This window comes from Orussus abietinus, unplaced genomic scaffold (genome assembly GCF_000612105.2).
Source record: "Orussus abietinus isolate OABI.00-Male unplaced genomic scaffold, Oabi_2.0 scaffold265, whole genome shotgun sequence".
Taxonomy (NCBI): Eukaryota; Metazoa; Arthropoda; class Insecta; order Hymenoptera; family Orussidae; genus Orussus; species Orussus abietinus.
In genome coordinates this window covers 10,989-29,379 of record NW_019394418.1, presented here as the reverse complement: position 1 = coordinate 29,379, position 18,391 = coordinate 10,989, and the positions used below count along the sequence as shown (strand labels likewise).

At 47.1% G+C, this 18,391-nt stretch overlaps 1 protein-coding gene across 3 annotated transcripts; it reads right to left on the bottom strand.

Moving 5' to 3' along the window:
* Nucleotides 1-880: 880 nt before the first annotated feature.
* Nucleotides 881-17,548, bottom strand: LOC105702258 (tyrosine-protein kinase PR2). 3 transcript variants are annotated; one of them, XM_012429684.1, is made up of 9 exons: nt 17,201-17,548; nt 16,937-17,135; nt 16,184-16,276; nt 14,129-15,724; nt 13,796-14,035; nt 13,601-13,722; nt 12,528-12,758; nt 6,567-7,195; nt 881-5,792 (listed from the first exon to the last, which is right to left on the bottom strand). In XM_012429684.1, the coding sequence occupies exons 3-9, from the start codon at nt 16,260-16,262 to the stop codon at nt 4,784-4,786; spliced, it is 3,906 nt and encodes a 1,301-aa protein (XP_012285107.1). In that variant the 5' UTR covers nt 16,263-16,276; nt 16,937-17,135; nt 17,201-17,548; the 3' UTR covers nt 881-4,783. The 3 variants fall into 3 exon arrangements, with proteins under 3 accessions (XP_012285107.1, XP_012285106.1, XP_023288013.1); XM_012429683.1 differs by lacking the exon at nt 16,937-17,135; XM_023432245.1 differs by lacking the exon at nt 16,937-17,135 and having other exon boundaries at nt 14,129-15,721.
* Between the last annotated feature and the right edge of the window lie 843 nt (nt 17,549-18,391).

Below are 18,391 nucleotides of genomic sequence, written 5' to 3'. Positions count from 1 at the left end.
TCCTCGTATTAACTTAAATATTTGTTTATGAATCTGCAATTTACAAGCAAGTTCCTTTGGTTAGGAAGAAGTGATACCATCAATAAGATGCCACATTCAATTTTGCAAACGCTCGTTGCGTTTCGATCTCGTTTTTCACCGGTCTCTCTTAAACAAGTAAAAAATTAACATAACATAAAATTTGCAAATATTAACGTCCTCGTATTAACTTAAATATTTGTTTATAAATTTGCAATTTATAAGCAAATTTCTTAGTTACGAAGGAGTGATATACCATTAATAAGATGCTACATTCAATTTTGCTGTATTGATTAAATAAGACTTATCAAATATCCATATGCGACTTCGAAGTCAACGTTAGAAAGGGTTAAAAACTTCGGCATCCAGTTTTCCCGGGATTTTCAAAAGGTGTGCCGACGACAAATTTTAGAATTAAAGTCTCGCGATAGATAAGTCGTACTCGTATATACGTGTATATATATTATCGTAAATACAGTCGATATAAAACATCTTGTGATTTCTTTACGCAGTAATATAGAGTTGTATAAATATACTAATTTGTCATTAGTCGCGTATCAAAAGGGGGTACGGGATGGACTCGTGTCTCTTTGAACGAGCGATCGCCGAGTAAAATCGAGCGCAGTTTCACGACTCATCGAGGCCGACAGGTTTTCCGCTACGTAATTCGTACTTGAGAAGCACATTTTCATTTCACCGCAATTTATGTTATACAGAAGAAATTGCGCGATCTTTCTTGCCCCCACGGGGTGGTATCCCGTCTTGGCACTAGCGTCGCTTGAAGTCGAAAAAAATCAAGTAACCCCCCCCCCCCCCGCAGGACTTTCCGGAAATTACAATCAAACCTGGGTATCCATTTGTATTTTCCCTCTTCCTTTTTTTTTTTTTTTTCTAAATATAGTTTGGTACAGCATTTGTTTATTCTTAAGGCGTTAATGTATGCTTACATTTAATCAAAGCATTCCACGCATAAACTAGCCATAGTTCCTAAACTGTTAACTGAGCATCGAGTTAAATGAATTTATTTGAAAAAAGAAAAGTAATTTAAATACTTTCCTCAAATTAACTCAAGAGACTTGGTAATCGATCAATATTTTATAATCTCTTGGGAATTGATGCATGCAGGGTATCTGTGTAGCGTGCACATGATAAGTTAACAATAGCAAATATCTTTTTATAGAACACTTTTAATGGACTTTTCTTAAATAAATATCCAGGTCTGATTATAGCGATGACGATTAGCTCATTTCGAAGCGCGCAGGTTTAATTAAACTTCAAATGTCTAAATACAACGCGATTATCTAAATCAACTTAATCGTAGGAATTCAGGTAGTGTCTCTTAATATCATTTTTTTCTTGTTTTTCTATCAAAATTTGTTAACGCACGCAACTGTATAAACGTAAAAAAATTATTTTAAAAAATTTCTGGAATTACCCTCGCCTGTTCAGTGCTTCTCGCATATTCGAGGTGACGATTACGTCGAAACGACTACGATTAATTTCCCTTTAATGTATCATCACAGTTCTCTCGTCCAACGATTGCGGATAAAAACGTCGATTAATAAAAAATTACAAATCGCGAGTGGTAATGATAATCATGGCAATGACATAGGATTAGATCTGAACGTCCATTTGAAATAGTTTTATACAAAATTGACATCCATTCGACATTTGCGAATTCTCATTTCATGATTGTACATCACGATTTAGTACATTTTTGTCTGAGCAATATTCCGCTGATTAATTAAACAAATTTTTACATGATTAAATATGCGCAGAATTCGACGAATTCAATTAAAAAGAGCTAGCTCGGGAATACCCCCCTTAAATGGATTTGGAGAATCAATAGATAGAAAATTTAGGATAAAACTATTTCAAATAAGTCCCAAGATCTGCGTAGGATAAACTCTGCCATCTGGTTGACTTAACTAGGACACGAATTAACTTCCAATTAGTGTCTCTTCGTTCCATCTTTTTGGCTAGGTACAAAATTCGCAAATTGGAAGGCGTAAGGCAATTATCTCCTATACATAGTGTGCATTAGGCTTAATTTTTAAACAATTCAGTTCTCGGGTTTCGTCTCCTGAAAGGATAAAAGTATAAATGCAGCCACGGTTCTAGTAGAAAAGAAGGAAAAAAAAAAAAATAAGAAACTCTATCGCAATAGTACGGTCAGCGAAGTACAGCTTAACGTTAGTCAACGATTTCAGACCTACGGCGCACTACGTTTACGCTTTTAAGGTTTTCTCGCTTTTACACTGTTCTCTCCCTAAAACTCGGCGCAACTTAAGTCGTCTCTAAGGTACATCCTAAATCCTACTTAAAATCTATCCTTAAGGAACACAAGGAATTTTTCGAACTTTTGGCGCTAACTCAACCCTGTAATCGTGGCGCTTGAAGAATCTCGTTTCATCGACGTTTGATCGAGAATAATCGTTTAATCGACGACGTCGACCTCGACCCATCTGCCGTCCTCGGAAGAGATTTGAGTATCTTTTTGTGCGTCTTTTCTGTGCACTCGACAACGAAATAACCTCGTCTTTTTCATCTTCTCGAGACCCTACTCTCAGTACTGTTATATATACACCAGCGAACGATACACCGTGCTTAAAAAAGAAGTCTCCTTTAAAACCTAATCTTTACGCTTCCGTCCCTCCCAGGACGAAATCTCGGTTTCATAAAGAAACACCCGACAAATGCGATCAAACGATGAATCTTGACACAGCATTGAGTATCCTACCATTCTGACGCGTTACTAGTCTGAGTAAAAAATTTCGGGAACGCACTTTCGATTCACCATTCTTTCGCATCGAGAAAAGGCGAAGGTGGATTATCACCTTTCCCGAATCATTCCTTCTCCGAATCCAATTTCCGACAATTATTGATGACACCGATCGTACATCAATTTCCTCGGGAAAGAAAAATTCAATAAAGGTAATAAACTCTCGCCGAATTACCTTAAAGAGATTCGCTCTAACATAAAACTGCCGAATAAGGGGGAAAAAAAAAAGAGAAAAAGAAAAATTAAAATGAACTCGTTTACGCCCCTAAGAATGGAGCTTCCTCGCAATTTTCTCCGATCCAATCCAATTGAACCGCAACTCTCTCCCAGACGATTCGAGCTTCAGTCCCTAGCTTCGCTCCTAACATTAGGTCGCGACCTGTATTTGGCATGACACTTGAAATTGACTCCTTCGAAATGCGGCAATCCCTGTCCTATCGTAAAATTAAAGTATGACAATGCGCAACGCGTGCTTCGCGGAACTCAGTCGGTGGCGTTCTTCTCGTCCTTCGTGCAGGAGACGCGAGTCAAGTCTGGATCAGCCTAACAAATCTAGTCTTCTGAAATGGTGTCCCGATTAAATTAAAACATCGCCCTCGTGATTCCGAAATCCCTAGGACTCTTCCGCGCCCGCTACCCCTCTCTGAAAACTCAAAGTGCTCGACCTCGATGCCACTCTTCGCGCTAATTAAACGAGAAAGCAATAAATAATTCGTCGCGATTCGCCGCGTTTACCATTCTACGTCCGCGTGCCGTATCAAGCCTCCACAAGGACACCGGTCTAGTCGGACAAACGCACGTCCGAGAAGTCTAGAACAACTAACTTCGTCGCTGCTATGACAAAAGCTTCACCCAACCTTAAGGCCGTTTGCCTAGGTACCGGCAAAATCGGCGCCGGCACCGACTTTACTGTCAAAAAACAATGTAACTTTCCTTCATTTACATTGTTCACATCGAAATAGAAACCGGCACCGGTTTCACCGGTCGCAGGCAAATGGCGTAACTAACGTTATCCTCCTTTTTGCATAGAAGACCCGGCTTGGGCTACTTCCTAAATGCCAGGGCGACACGAAACCCCATTTGCTGCTCATCGATAGCTGCGCGGATTATTAACCGATCCTACAATTCGTTGTAACAATGGAAATCAAATGTTGACCTCGAGTACCAACTCGAGGAAAAAGAAGGACCGCAACTATTTCACCTTTTAATCCCTCTTTCAGGGTTTAATCAGTCCAATAGGAATATCGCAACTCGTTGAAATCCAATTATTCTTCCCGAAGGTAGAGATTGAAAAAAAAAACCGCCTTTAAGGGGTTAGCCTACTGTGATGGATTAATAAAATAAGCGTCCTTTAGTCGCGGATTTGTAGGGAAGGTAAAGATGCGAATACTATTGTCGTTTGGCACCTTTTTAAGCATATCGTTAACTATTAAAATATGTTATACCGATGGAAATTTAATTATGTCTACCGTGCGGCAAATTCGCAGTACTAATTATTTTCTTGTAGACGGTCAATTAGGGTGCGCTATTGCCCTATCCAGCAGTAATTCAAACGGAAGGAAAGAAATTCTACGTGTAATTGTAGCATATTGATAAGCATTGACCGTTTCTAGTTCAATGCCATGATGATAACTGCAGATGATATACTGCCGTTGGATAACTACAACTCGAGGAAACGTGCACGCCGTTTTGAGAAACGCCATTTCGAGAGAACCGTATTTTTAAATTTGATACCACAATTATGTTGCTTTATTCTGATTTTTTGTTGCCCTATTCTCAATCAGCTACGTCTGCTTCATAAATCAACCCCTCCACTTCAGGTACAGCATATTAACATCTTTTATCTTTTAATGTTACAGTAGGCTAACCCCTCAACCCATCACGTAGGGCCGTCGATTGTTTAATTCCGTGTTTTAATTTCGTTTAAAAGTCCGACATTCGAGGAGCAACACTCCCCAGTTCGCGTCCTCCTGTGCAGGATCCTTAAACAGCGGCTGTATCCTCGGTGTTCCTCAGCAAAGCAGCCGCCTTGACAACGTCGCCGCCGCACTGGGTCAGCATGACCTTGCAATCCTCCAACCCTACGAAGTTGTTCTCCTTCTTGAGCAAGCCCTGGAGCCGCTCCAGCTTGATGGCGGCGAGAACGTCCCAGTCGGTGACATTAAGCGCGGCCACGCAGGACTCGGGGGTGGACTGTTCATGAAGAACCTTCAGCATGATCCTGACCTCGTCAGACTGTTCTCCGTTCCTGGGGCCGCGAGTCCTGCGAGCGTTGGGCCCATCGCAGGCAAATTCTAGAAGATCCTCGCAGGAGACATGGTCGGACTGTCTGGACAGATCACTGGTCCTGCCGGTACCTCTGTCACCAGCCAAATGGCAGCTCTTCCCGGAGCTGTTGACGCGAAACTCCTCGTGTACCGACGAGTTGTCCTTGCCCTGATGGCCCTGAGTCCTTGCCGCAGAAGAGGTCGAGTTTACCAGGGTGTTTGCTGGACCAGTAACCGGACCCTCGGGGCGAGGTCGGTCCCCTTGATGCCCGAAGTTGCAAGGACCATATCGTGAGACCGAAGAGCCGATACCTCGACCGGTCGAGCTCTGAGACCTCCCGGATATCCCGTGGTTCGACGTTTCCGCCTTCTGGGACCCTGAAGAGTCCTCCGAGCGGTTGAAGCTCGTCGGAGTCGAGTTCCCGCTTACATCGCTCGCTTCCAGGGTCTCCGGCGGGCATTTGGACGCCGAGCTCATCGACGAGCTCCTCGACTCGGTGCTGGTCTTTCTCTGCAGCTTACTCGAGGATTCGCTTTGACGTCCATCCGCGGCCATCTCTGGAATAACCTGCCGCAATTCCGGCACCTCGCAGTCGATTAGGTTGTCGGAGAACTCGAGAAGGTCCTCCGAAATCACGCTGCAACGGTGCAACCGGCTTTCTTCCACCGGCAGGGAATCCAGGGCGGCCAACTCGGAGTCGATTCGCTGTTCGAACTCCTCAGGGCTGAAAGGGACGGATTTTATAGTATTATTAAGTCTGCGAGATTCATAGAAACCTCAATAAAAGTAAACTATGCGACTGTTTTTCAAGATATACAGCAGGGATGTCCAACCCGCGGCCCATAACAGCTTATCATTATCATTGGTGCAATTGTTATATAATTGTTAATGACGTACTTCATGATTTACTTGCGCGGTGCTTGTGTGAACGACATATGGGACAACGGAACCCTATATACGGAAAGACACAGTGTAAGGTGGACCCTACCTCCCAGAGCATGCTTGTGCGACATGACAAGTATAAAATGAAGAAACAAAAAAAGAGAAGTTCCAATACCTTCATACATCAACTATATTATATATTTTACTACCGACTCATCCCCGCTTTGCATTGTAGTCCAAAAAGCGCTTGCTCCGTGTTTTCGTCGACTTGCTTCACTAAAATCACCGTAGCTGGCTCTTCCCATAGATTAATATTTCATACACCTAAACCTTCCTAAAGAGGTTTTATAGAACAGGGAGAACCGCATAAAAATCCGCTTAGTAGGTTCATGAGGTTAGTCCAAACAAATACAGACACGTCTCAGGGCTTTTACTTTATACCGTGTAAAGATACGAAGCCCAAGCGGGCCAAAAGGTTGGTCATCCCGAGCTTCTTTAAAACGTGGACGTAGGTAATCTTGAACACGTTCAACATATCGACCGTTCGATCCATTGGTTTCTGCAGAAAAAAGCATAGACGACGACAAATCAGGAAATTTCCGTCATCGGCACGCACCTGTTTAGAGCGACCGAGACAGGATGCAGAAGGTTTTCGTTCCTCTCCAGGTTCTGCGAGGCCCCAGGCTCCTGTTGGAAGAACGCAGAGTGCCCGTCGACCTGGTCCTCGACGGGCGGGGTGACGACGGCCATCTTTGCGAGGGTCCTGGTCACTCCGCCGCCAGGGATGATCAGCGGATGCTTCCTCTGGTGGCGGGGTAGGCTGGACTTGGGCTGCAAGGTCTTGGAGCGATCCCTCGGCGGTAGAGGGATGGGGTTCTCGTCGACGTTGTTGCGGTTCTGGTTGTTCTCGATCTCGGAGGCGGAGTTGTGCCTCTCGAGGCCGCGGGTCTGGGGTACGGGTGGCGGCGCGTTGGGCGGCGGCGGCACTCGGATCTTCGGCAAGGTCTTCGGCAAAGTCCTGGCGCCGTGATGGTGGGAATCGAAGTGGAACCCCTGTTCCCCGGGATCGTCCGAGTGGGCAGGGACGTGGCCCAGGGTGGCGTGCTTGTTGCCCCGGACCCTGGGCCTGACGACGGGCAGGCCGGACCTCAGCATCCTCAGAGGGTTCGTGTCCGTGGTGTTCTCCGCGATGGGCGCCTCCACCAGGTTGTTATACACCTCCTTGGCCTCGTCGGACAGGGTGGCCTAAACAAGTCGTGGGAGGGAGGGAGCCGTTTGGAGGAGAGAAAGAAAACAGAAAACAGAAGAGTTAAAAACCGTGGAGGCCACGAAGAGGGCAACGAAGAGACTCCAGGTGGACGGGGAGGACAGCGGGACGCTGGCCCGAGTTCGGGGAAGGACCGGTCCTCCCCCGGTCCTAATCGGCTAATCGGTAATGCCCGGGTCGCGTTTGGACCAACCGGAAGTGACACTTCAGAGGATCGATCGGAGTGGCACGTCGGCTGGTGCAGGCGCGTTTAAATTCGTTGTTCCGTGTGTACATTCGACGGGAACTCTGCGTGCCAGCCGCGATCGCGTATCTCGAGCGCCTCGAGGGCGGCGGTGCCCGAGTTCCTCTCTTTCTCTAGCTAATCCGCGTACAAACGGTAGAAACGTGTAAATATATCAAAAGTCGACGATTAGGATAGCGTTAGTACTACGGTCTGCATTCGGTACGTCGTGCAAGCATGCCAAAGCGTAGGAGGTAAACCCGGGGTCGAGGACGGGGTCACGGGTCGCGTACAAGGTGTAATCGCTGTCCTCGACTCCGGGTGACATGAGATCGAAAGCTCTGCGAGGGTTAATAGGCAGCATGCGTTAATGGGCAGCACGTTCACGGCAGTGATCCGGCCGGGAACCCTGAAGGGAGTTCCTCTCGCTGACGTCGACTCCACCCCGCGGGTAGAAGGACTGGGAAAGGTGAAACCATCGGCACGGAGTTCTTCGACGTCGGATAACTCCGGAGCACTGTAATCCTGGTCGAGGTTACCGATGAAGTTTCAATCAGGATCCAAGATATCGAACCGTCCTCTTCCTCGTACCAACGATACTTGTGTCGCTCCGAAGTTCAGATTCTGGACAATGGACGATGGTAGAGGTATCATCGCGCCGTCAAGTCCGAATCCCCCAGTCCAGGTAATGACTATTCCGAGAGCACTCTCTCCCGATGATCGCAAAACTTTCCCTGACTACCTCAGGGTATCGGAACTTACGCCAATACAGCCGCATACCACGAATAAAGCGCGCTTTCGCTCGAAATTCGGATTGCCCATGAAGGTGGAAACTGCAACTCTTCCCAGCCGATTTAAGTATAACAGAAGCTAAGCTATCGCCCTGCGACCGGGTCGTCGGAATCTCTTCATCCACGTGCCAATAAAGTTGCACACCTCGGACGAAGAGAACCACTTCCAGGGATTCAAGGCGCGGGAGATGGTGGGAACGTCAGCACGTCGTTCGTGAATTCCGGATACTCCGAGCTGGTGTCGGAGTCCAGGTCCGAGTTGCTGGTGAAAGTCAAACTGGAGCTGGGTGCGCTCTCCGGCCAGGAGAGCAGGTTATTCCTCGAGGAGAACGGCGGCGACAGCGAGTTCAGGAAGCTCGTCGAGGGTGGCGGCGACTTTCCGCATAGCTCGACCGCGGAGAAGCCGCGAGCCGCGTCCGGATGAAGCAGGTGGCCCCTGTTCTTCAGGTTCAGGCGCAGACTGCGAGGCACCTTCCTCTGGCGGCGCCTGAATCTCAACCTGCTCCTGATGTCCGTCTCGGAATGGCTAATGGAGTCCGAGTCCTCGCTGGAGTCGTTCTTCGGGTGGAAAGACCTGCGGATGTTCTTGGTTTGGGGTCTCCTGCTCTCCGAGAGGGACGAGGTTCTGTGGCGGAATGGGTTTACCTTGTCGATCGCGATATCGGCCATCGGTGGGTCCTTCCTGACGGCCTCGTTCTGGTAGAGCTTCGGCGGCTCCAAGATGTGCTGGTGGAGCCCAGGACTCCCTGGCATGCTCCTCCTCTGGGAAGTGCCGATCTGCGGCTTTGCCTGCAGCGGTATGTTCAGGTCCAGGTGCTTCGGTTTCTGGACCGGCACGTTCACGTTCCTCAGGGGCGACTGGGACTGCGGAGGCATCTCCGGGTTCCGAGAGCCCGGAAGGACGGACTTCGGTGCCGAAGCCTCCAAGTTCCTCGAGTTCTGGGCGATGTTCTTGCCGAGCTGGATCATGTTCTGCGTGAGCTTACCCAGGCCTAGGTTCAACCCTTGACCCTTCTTCGAATCCAGATAGCTCTTGACACTCTCCAAGCCGGACACCTCGCGCTGGTACTTCTCGGCGAGGAGCTTGCTGTTCAGCTCCGTCTGGTTGTTCGCCTCGACATCGGACTTCCTCCTGAGGCGTTGGAAGTTTGCCCTGAGACTCTCCGAGCTGCTGTACATCGGGGATTCCTTCTTCTCGGTCTCGGCGATAAAGAGCGGGTTACTAGATATCACGAACGGGTAGCTCTCGTGTCCATTCTGGCCTTGCTCGGCCTTGCGAAAGCTTTGGATGTTGATCCTGACAGCCTCCAAGTTCCCTCGTGGACTGTCCGGTCCGGCGCTCTTAAAGTTGACCTTGATGCTGTCCGAGGACCCGTAAACCGCCTTCGCCTCTTGTGCAGGATTTCTGCCGGGAAACGGAACCTTCCCGGCCCGGGCCTTCTGCTGATCGATGATCTTGCTCATCTCTGCGAAATTCATCCTCGCGGCATCGCCCAATGACGAGGTCACCTTCGGCCTGGTCCCTAAGTCGAAGCTCGTGAGCTTTTCCAACCTGGGTGAGTCAAACTTCGAGGATTTACCCCTCGGCGACTCAAAGCCCATCTTCTCTCTGGTGTCGAAATTCGCCAACTCCTCGGGCCGGCCTTCGAATCCTGCCGAAATTGGGAACATCTCGTTCCTTTCCTTCAGCGTCTGCTCGCAGTTGCTGATCTTGCAGTGCAGCTGCATCCTCTCGTTCCCCAAGGGACTGTGCTCCTGGAAGCCCGAGTAAAACTTGGTCTTACCGGGTTGCTCCAGATTGTTGATTTTCTCGAGCTTCTCCAGCTTCTCGAGCCTCTCCTCGGCAAAGTAGGACACCTTCTTCACGGGACACCCAAGGGTCCCGTCGTCCTCGTAATACTTAGGCTGCTCGAAGTATCGGTCGACGTAACTTGTCGAAACCCTCTTCTGCTCCCTGGAGAACTCGAAGCTGTTTTCTAGGCCGTACGGCAGCTTTCCGTTCGCCCTGCCCAGGGTCTTTGTCTCGATCTCGATCGCGTTCTCCGGGTTGATCCCGCACCGGCGACTCCTAGTCTCGAGGAACTCCGTCGACTTAACCAGGCTCTGCTTCGTCGCTGCACTGTCCAGAATCCGAGCGTCCAGGTCCACGTCCGCGTACGAGTCCCAGGCACCTGGCTTGGTAAGTAGATCCCGGGACTTTGCGAAGTAAAACTCCGCAGATGCCTTATCCCACAGGGGCAGCTTCAGGGTAGACGGAGCACCCAGTGATTCAATGCTGGACACCGTTGATGATAAGGACTGCAAGCTCGAACACAACCACTGTCTCGGGGACGACGTTGGCATGAGGATGTTATGGAGGACGTTACAGAGGATGATGAAGAAGATGAAGAGAATGACGGAGAGGACGTTGAAAGGGACATGGCGAATATTGAAGAGAACGTTGAAGGGAGCATTGAAGACGGTGAAAAGGACGTTAAAGCGAACATCGAAGCGAAGGTTGGAAGAAGAAAGCGTGCGTTACAAACCACAACGAGGATTACAATAGTTTTTAACCGGGAACCAGCCGAAGCATTCATTTTTACCGAAACCACGAATTTCGTTCACGGGAGATCGGGAACCAATTGGTCCGAGTTTAACACAAGAAGGAACGAAGTGGCGGGTGGAGACATTGAAAATAAAAACAGGGCCGATTGCACCGCGTAAATAAATAAAAATGTAAACAGGCGAGGAAGGCACGGGTCGTGGGGAGGATAGGTGATAATTATTATGTTAGTAAGCGCAGTAAGAACTTAGAGATAAGTGGAGGGCGTTAAGTCGAAGTATTAGCGATAATACTTGCGTTAGTTCGTGGACATGTAATTGGTAAACCTGACGAGGCGTCAGGAATTAACGCCGTTCCATGTTTCTTTCTCTTTTCTTTGTTCTTCAACCTCTCTTAATATCCTCGCAAAGCGAGTTCTTTAGATAAAACGCTTTCTATGAAAATCGAAGGTGTTAAAGGGTATTAGTATGAGGTGAGATGATATTTGAATTAGTCGAAATTGATGCCATCATGTGAGAGTGCCTAGATAGGGACAAATAGTACTTTTCCCCGAAAAGAAAACTGAGTGTTAATGTTGAGGTAATACTGAGTGTTAATACTGAATGCTGAGAGCTCCGTAGAAATAAATCCCGTTTAATAAAAATTGTGTTGTCAAACAGTAACCCTTGAAATCACTTTGACGTAGATACCATGTCGCGACGAAGAACCAATACAGAAAGACAATTAAGGTAGTTCGAAGAAAATTATTTCCCAAAGGAAAAATTATTATCTCCCGGAAAAATAAACTGCAGATGAGAAATACATATTATAGACCCAAAGTCTCTTATGAAGCATTTAAAAGAGAAAAACAGGAAAAACAAAAGGAAAGTTCCCAAGATGTCCAGATAGGCAGTAAAGATATTAAAATAAAAAAAAAGTGACGAAAAATTTCCGAGTAAAAACCCAAACGTCCCCGGAAAAGTGTCGCGCGAGGAATAAACGCCGTAACTTTAAGGTGTTATGAAAGCGTCATGACGTATATAAAAAAGTCAAAATATTTATAAAACTTTTCTTCAAACTAGGTGTATCGAATCATTTGGAATGTTAACACATGATTATGGAGGTCCTAATGATGGTCTTGAAGCCCACAGAATTTCATTTTCCAACAAAATTTGGTTACTTCTCACAGATTAGAACCAGGAACGTATATTTTTTATATTTTACGCCCCGTTTGGAAGGTTATAATTGAAAACGAAGACTTTCAGACGTAGATGTAACGATGTAGAACACTATAGTAACGGAAAATTACAGATTCATCGCGGAAATATCGGGAAAAGTTTTATAAATATATGTTGCGAAATTCTTGAATGCCCCGTAAGCAACACGTGCTCGGTAAGTGCCGTTAGAGCAAAAATTTAGTTGCCGCGAAACGTGGTAGATGGCGCCGTTGGTCGAATAAAGTATCAAAGATCATGAATTCAGAGGATTTCTTGAGTTTTAATTCGATCTTATTATAATCATTCTATTGAAATAGCATGCGGAATATGCCATTTCGCATAATTCTCCGTACAGAGTGCAACAAACGTAAACGTAAATATAAATGTTAGTAACGTGGCACGTCGGCTTATATTACGACTTGAGTATCCAAGATGGCGTTATCACCGAAAAGTGTATAGATGAATTTCCCTTCATCGACGTCGACTTTCATAACATCTTAAACGTCTTAGGCCACGAAAAAATAAACAAAAAGCAACGAAAAGAGCTGTTTAATGTACCTGGATGTCAGGTATACTGGCGGCCTCCTCGGAAAAGTGTCGTCTGTCTGGTTTGGGACTGTGTTGATGTGGCAACTTAAAAGAGAACTTTCTGCGCCTGGAGGGACTGGCAGGCGTGCGAGGAGACTCCGGCGGATGCTCGAGGTCTGTCATGGAACGCGCCGTCAATTCCTGCGCCATGGCGATAGCCGAGTAGAGAGTTTTCTGATCGGCTGCCGAGATGGGCTTCACCTAGACGTGGGAAAGACGTTCACTGTACAGGAATTCGGATGTTCCCACGCTGCAGGGTGGGTCGAGCTTGGCCCATGAATCAGCCACTACGTGTTTTCGAATACCCAACGCCCGAAAAAAATGTAAAAAAAAAAAATAAAAATAAAATAAAAAGAACCCTTCCCGAATATAGAAAATGTACGAGTACGCAAAACGTTGAATGCAACACTTATTCCATTCTTGCTAAATAAAAGCAATGTAAATACTTTTATAATATTCCCAACAACGAATCTTGTACGTCCAAATGGACTGTGGTGATGAACCTGCATCAGCATCAGGATCAAAAGTCTAAATGGTAACATGAAAGATCGAGTCTCATCCTGAAGACGCTTTTATGGTGATACGATGCTCGTCAGACATGAAGACCGAATTGGACCCGGGCACTGACCCACCCTGGCACGGCAAGCACTCCGAAGCTCCAGGAACTCGTAATCGCGCACGCAAAGTCATCGAGGGTCCTCTCTTATGGCGCCACGTTCCCTCCAACTTGCCTCCTCGGATCGGTCCCAAGTTTATAAAGTTTATGAAATTTATAAAATGTATACACGCACACGTACACGCACGGTGAAAAACCCTCCTCTCTTTGCGTATTAGATTGCACTCGACTACGAAAAATGGCGTCTTAGAACACACACAGAAATATATGTATATATATACATCACGAATGCCAGATTACTAGGCGCGGAACAGACTCCGAAAGCACGTAGAATGAATATATATATAGAAAAAAAAAGAAAAAAAAACAAGAGACTTTAAAACTGTTTAACAGTGAGGAAACGTTACGGTATATTTATAGGACTCACGGTGGCTTGTTTTTTCTTGTTACACTGCTTCGCCTGGATCTCTCGAAGTTCGTTCCTGGCATTGCTCGAATCGTGCTCCGAAGGCAGAGGATGTCCAGGTGGAGGAGGTGGCGGTGACGAACCTAAAAGGAGAGTTACCTTGTCAACTGGTTCTAAGGGGTTAAGCTATACAGCCTTCTCCTAGATTATAGTTACCCATCGATCGAAACATCTGATCCATCTCGTCCAGAAGGCTGGGACCGAAGTCGAAGTTCAGAGGTTTGTCGAATCTCAACGGACTGTCCTGGTTCTCTTCGTCACTGATCTCGTGATATTCGTGATCGGCCCCGCCATTATCCGTACCCGTGGCCATGCACGAAATCATGGATTGCTTGCTGGTATTGCTTGGTGCTCCCAGATGAGATATATCAGAGCTCGTGTCAGACCAAAGGCTTTCTGAAAGGTACCACACGATCAGTACTTCATTGAATTAGTCTCAAAAACAACGGAAGTAGGGCTTGAAAGTGAAACGAAGAGATTTCTCGTTACCGTGTTTGCTTTGGGTGTCGTGGTGCACGTGCTGAATACTCCTGCTATCCCTGATCGATTCCCTGGTAGTGTCTGCATTCCTTGCATCTTGACTGGCAAATTGACTAGAGTTGTCCGTCGCGTCTTCCTGAGGTTTATACGGCGTGACCACTTGACGCGGAAGGTGCGGATACTTTCCGCCTAAGAAACTGATGTCACCGAAGTAGGCGCCGTCCAGTCCAACGTGACCGGTGTGTTTGAAATCCCCTTGCGGAGAAGAGATCATGTCTGTTCGTATTTTTCTACGCTGCGAGGAGAAGGCATTTTTCCCATCGCCCCTCGTAAACTCCCCGGGCTTGTTACTCGGCAAATTCGAGCCGAGGTAGGCTATCGTGTGTGCCGGATTGAACAGTCCCGTCTTCCCGTTATTCAGTACACCTTTCCAAAGCGTGTTGCTGCTCCCCTTGTCCAAAACCGTAATCACATCCCCTTGTCGGTATACTAATTGCCCTGTTTCCGCACTATCTTGAACCGCCTGAACCTGTTCAGGCTTCAAATCTGGCAGAAGGTTGATTAGCTCTGAAAACTTTGGTCTCTTCGTAGGTTCGTGCTGCCAGCATTGTTGCATTAACGAGAAGTAATCCTTAGGGCAACAGTCGGGCTGCTCGAGGCGTTGGAAGTTGGGTTCATCGATAGCCTCTAAGATTTGGTGGCCCGTCAGAGCAGCCCAGGGCTGAAAGCCATAACTGAACATCTCCCAAAGAGTCACTCCGTAAGCCCACACGTCACTCGCAGATGTGAACTTCAAATAGGAGATGCACTCTGGCGCACACCACGCAATCGGCAGTTTCAGATTAACATTGAAATTCGTCTGGTAGTAATCCTTGCCTACTCCGAGTGCCCTGGATAGGCCGAAGTCCGAGATTTTCACTTTGTTCTTAGAAAAAACCAAGATGTTCCTTGCGGCTAGGTCGCGATGTATCAGTCTTTTGGCTTCCAGGTATTGCATGCCGTCTGCAATCTGTACAGCGAAGTCGCACAGCGACAGTACTGGAAAACTGGCTCGTAGACTGGGTTCCTTCAGACACTCCAGAAGAGAGCGAAGAGGTGCCAACTCCGTAACCAACATCAGAGAGTTTGTGTCTAGAACGACACCGTACAACCTGACGATGTGCTCGTGATCGATGGCATGCATTATGGCAGCCTCTTTTAGAAACTCGATAGGATTGTTCTGCATACGTTCTCTTGAAAGACATTTTATTGCCACTTGAATTCTTTCCCCGTCGTTTGTCCATACTCCCTGTTGTACCACCCCAAATTCTCCGGTTCCTAGTTCTTTGTTAACAATTATCGCATCGGCTGGTATCATGTGCTTGTTGGGGACTCGGACTGGAGGCCGGTCCTGCCTTTCCTCGGGTAACATTCCCAATGCCCCGGGTACTTGTTCCTCCCGTTTTGGAAGAAGCATCTTCTTGAACTTGGACAAATAGTTCTGCGGGAAGTGCTTTTGGAAATACTTTTTTAGACGGCGCATCTCTGGTTTACTCATACCGATTGCGTTTAGATCTTCTTCTGTTACATATTTTAGCTGAGCAGTCGTCTGTACTTTCAGGTCTCCTAAAAACATTGTACATTGATTCTGTTTCGTTAACGACGTGTTACTTCGTTGATATAGATTTTTCAAAATGTAATACGTGCTGAATTATGAAAATGCTTCCATTAGGTTATTTTCTATGATTCACTATAGATAGATATACGCAGTTTGGTAACCGACGTGATCATCAATCAAGGGTATATTATTGAATCTAGGTTACATATAAAGTGTAATAGCTTCGAGTACATAGGGTGCAACTGCACTTAAGCAGTTAAGTCATTATACAAGGTCACGCCACAGTATCAAGAGTATGTTCAACTTAGCGCGTATATTTATATGTATCAACAAAAATGTATGCAATAAAAACATCTATGTATTTGTTACTTCAAATACCGATATTACACGTTTTTATTAACTATGAAATTATGAGAAAAGAAATCAATTTCAATATTTGATAAACAATTAAAATATATTATGCTTACCTCGAATACCCGGATAATATTGTTGCAATTCAGCCTCCATAAGAAATTCATACAGTCCAGGACCAGTATTTCGCGACATCCCTCCTTGTGTGTCTGTAACAAAATTGTTACATATGTACAGTCTTATGTCCCAAACTATATTAAAATTAACTTTACAACTTCCTTATACCGTCGCTTTGATAATCGTTAGTAATTGTAATAAAGTATTTGGAGCATGGGAACTGGAGTGTCCAAGGTAAAAAACTTCAGAGACAAAGACCAAGAACTATGTATGACCAAACAAGAAGCTATAACACAAGACTATGCGGTACAAAGCATTATACATGGAACAAGGCCACTTTCACATTCTTGGAAACGGTAACATGACTTTAAAACGATCACGATCCGTGACTGACATTGAAGGAAGAAACCTTGTTAGTTCGATGAATCGACAATGTTTGTACGTACATTCCTTGTCAAGGAATACTTTCCAGTCTACCTACCCAATTGCAAATTCATGACAAAACTCACAAATTAAAGAATTCTTCCACTTTGCTCTGTCATCCAAGATACCTAAAATACCTATCGCCCTAAACAATTTCACACACAAATACCGAATAAACATGAACGACTTCTCATCTCGAGTATAGTTTAAAATGGCAAGAATCAATAACTTTGACACATGACTCGATATCACAAATTTTACTCCTGGTGTTCATCGGAGGAACAAAACAAAGCATACAGAGTTCACCGAATTTAAAAAGCCTAACTAACCAGGAACCTACGAATCGACCGGCTCAAAAGTTAATATCCTGGCATCGGAACGCTCTCACTCGGAGCCTCTTGGCGCCAGAGCCAGCATAGCTGGGAAGATCTCAGAGGGCAAAAAAAATCCCATCCTACTCCAGACTCGTGCGCTAGTCGCGTGCAGCTCCGGCTCCGGCTCCCCCGAAGACACGCCCCGCGTCAGGGCCTTAAATAGAGAACGATTTATAAATAGTGATCGGGCCTCGGCCAGTTGAGGCGTCGTCGACTCACCCATGCTCTCTCGACGCTGACCACTGCGAACGGGCTTCCCTCGACGCCTTTCGACGCTCTTTGACACTTTCCGACGCCTCCTGACACCCCCTGACACTTCGACGCCGTCCGCTGGTTCCTTCCTCCCTGCGAGGCCGGCGAAGATGCCAGGCGACGGGGCGACGACTTTGCGGTTTCCTCGTTTCTCTCACATCTTCGCCGAGCCCGATCGACCGGGCGAGTTCCTCGGGACGACGACCCGTCGATGCGCGCACGGTGCTCCTCCGTTCGCGGTCTCGAGCATTCGCCGCGACACGCCAGGCAATCCGAAACGCGACACACTCGCTCTCACCCGAGGCCTGCGAGCGAGGCGACACGGCTTGACACACCGACGCGTTGCTCGCACCCACCTTCAACCACAAACGAGAGCTCCGTATCGCGCATCCCTACACACAGCCGGGCGAGCTCACACAGGCACACGTGCTGGCGCACACCACGCACGCGCGGCGGCGACGCAGCGACCAAAGGGCAGCCTTGGGAAACCTCGCCGCCCCTCGCGGTCCACGCGAGATAGCGCTGCCGCCTGCATCGATCTCTCGATACGCGAGATTTCTCGAATGACTGCGAATGACGGGCGAGGACTCGCAAGGCCATGGACGTAAGAATATACAGAGATGAGTTGGGAGATTGCGCAGGGGCAGGGTCGCGCGATCGCAGCCTGTGCTGCCCTCTGGTTTCGTACGTTAGCTTTCACCGTTTTTTACCTCCCATTTGAGGATAAAATAAATAAGGTAAGTAAAGGATAAAGTCAAAGAGGGCGCCACGAGCGTTCTGCCCTTACCATCAAAAGCGAGCAGTGTCGGTAAGCGTAGGTAAGCCACCACCGTCACAGCCGCATGGTATTACCATCACGAGTACGTGAGCCGCCAACGGCGACTGATAGAAGGCACCGCCATCCCGTGTGTACGCGCCCCTACCAGAAATTCGTTGCGCCGCCCTTGGGGGAAAAAAAACGGTGAAAGCTCACGTACGAAACCAGAGGGCAGCACAGGATCGATAGAGCGACTCTGCCCGTAAGCAATCTCCTAAATCATCTCTGAAAATATCAGTTTTAGGCGGATGTAGACCGGGCCTTAGGACCGGTTCACAACTCGAGTTAACTGAAGTTTATCTGGTTTATACCTGGTTTCAACCTGCTGTAAACCAATTAAA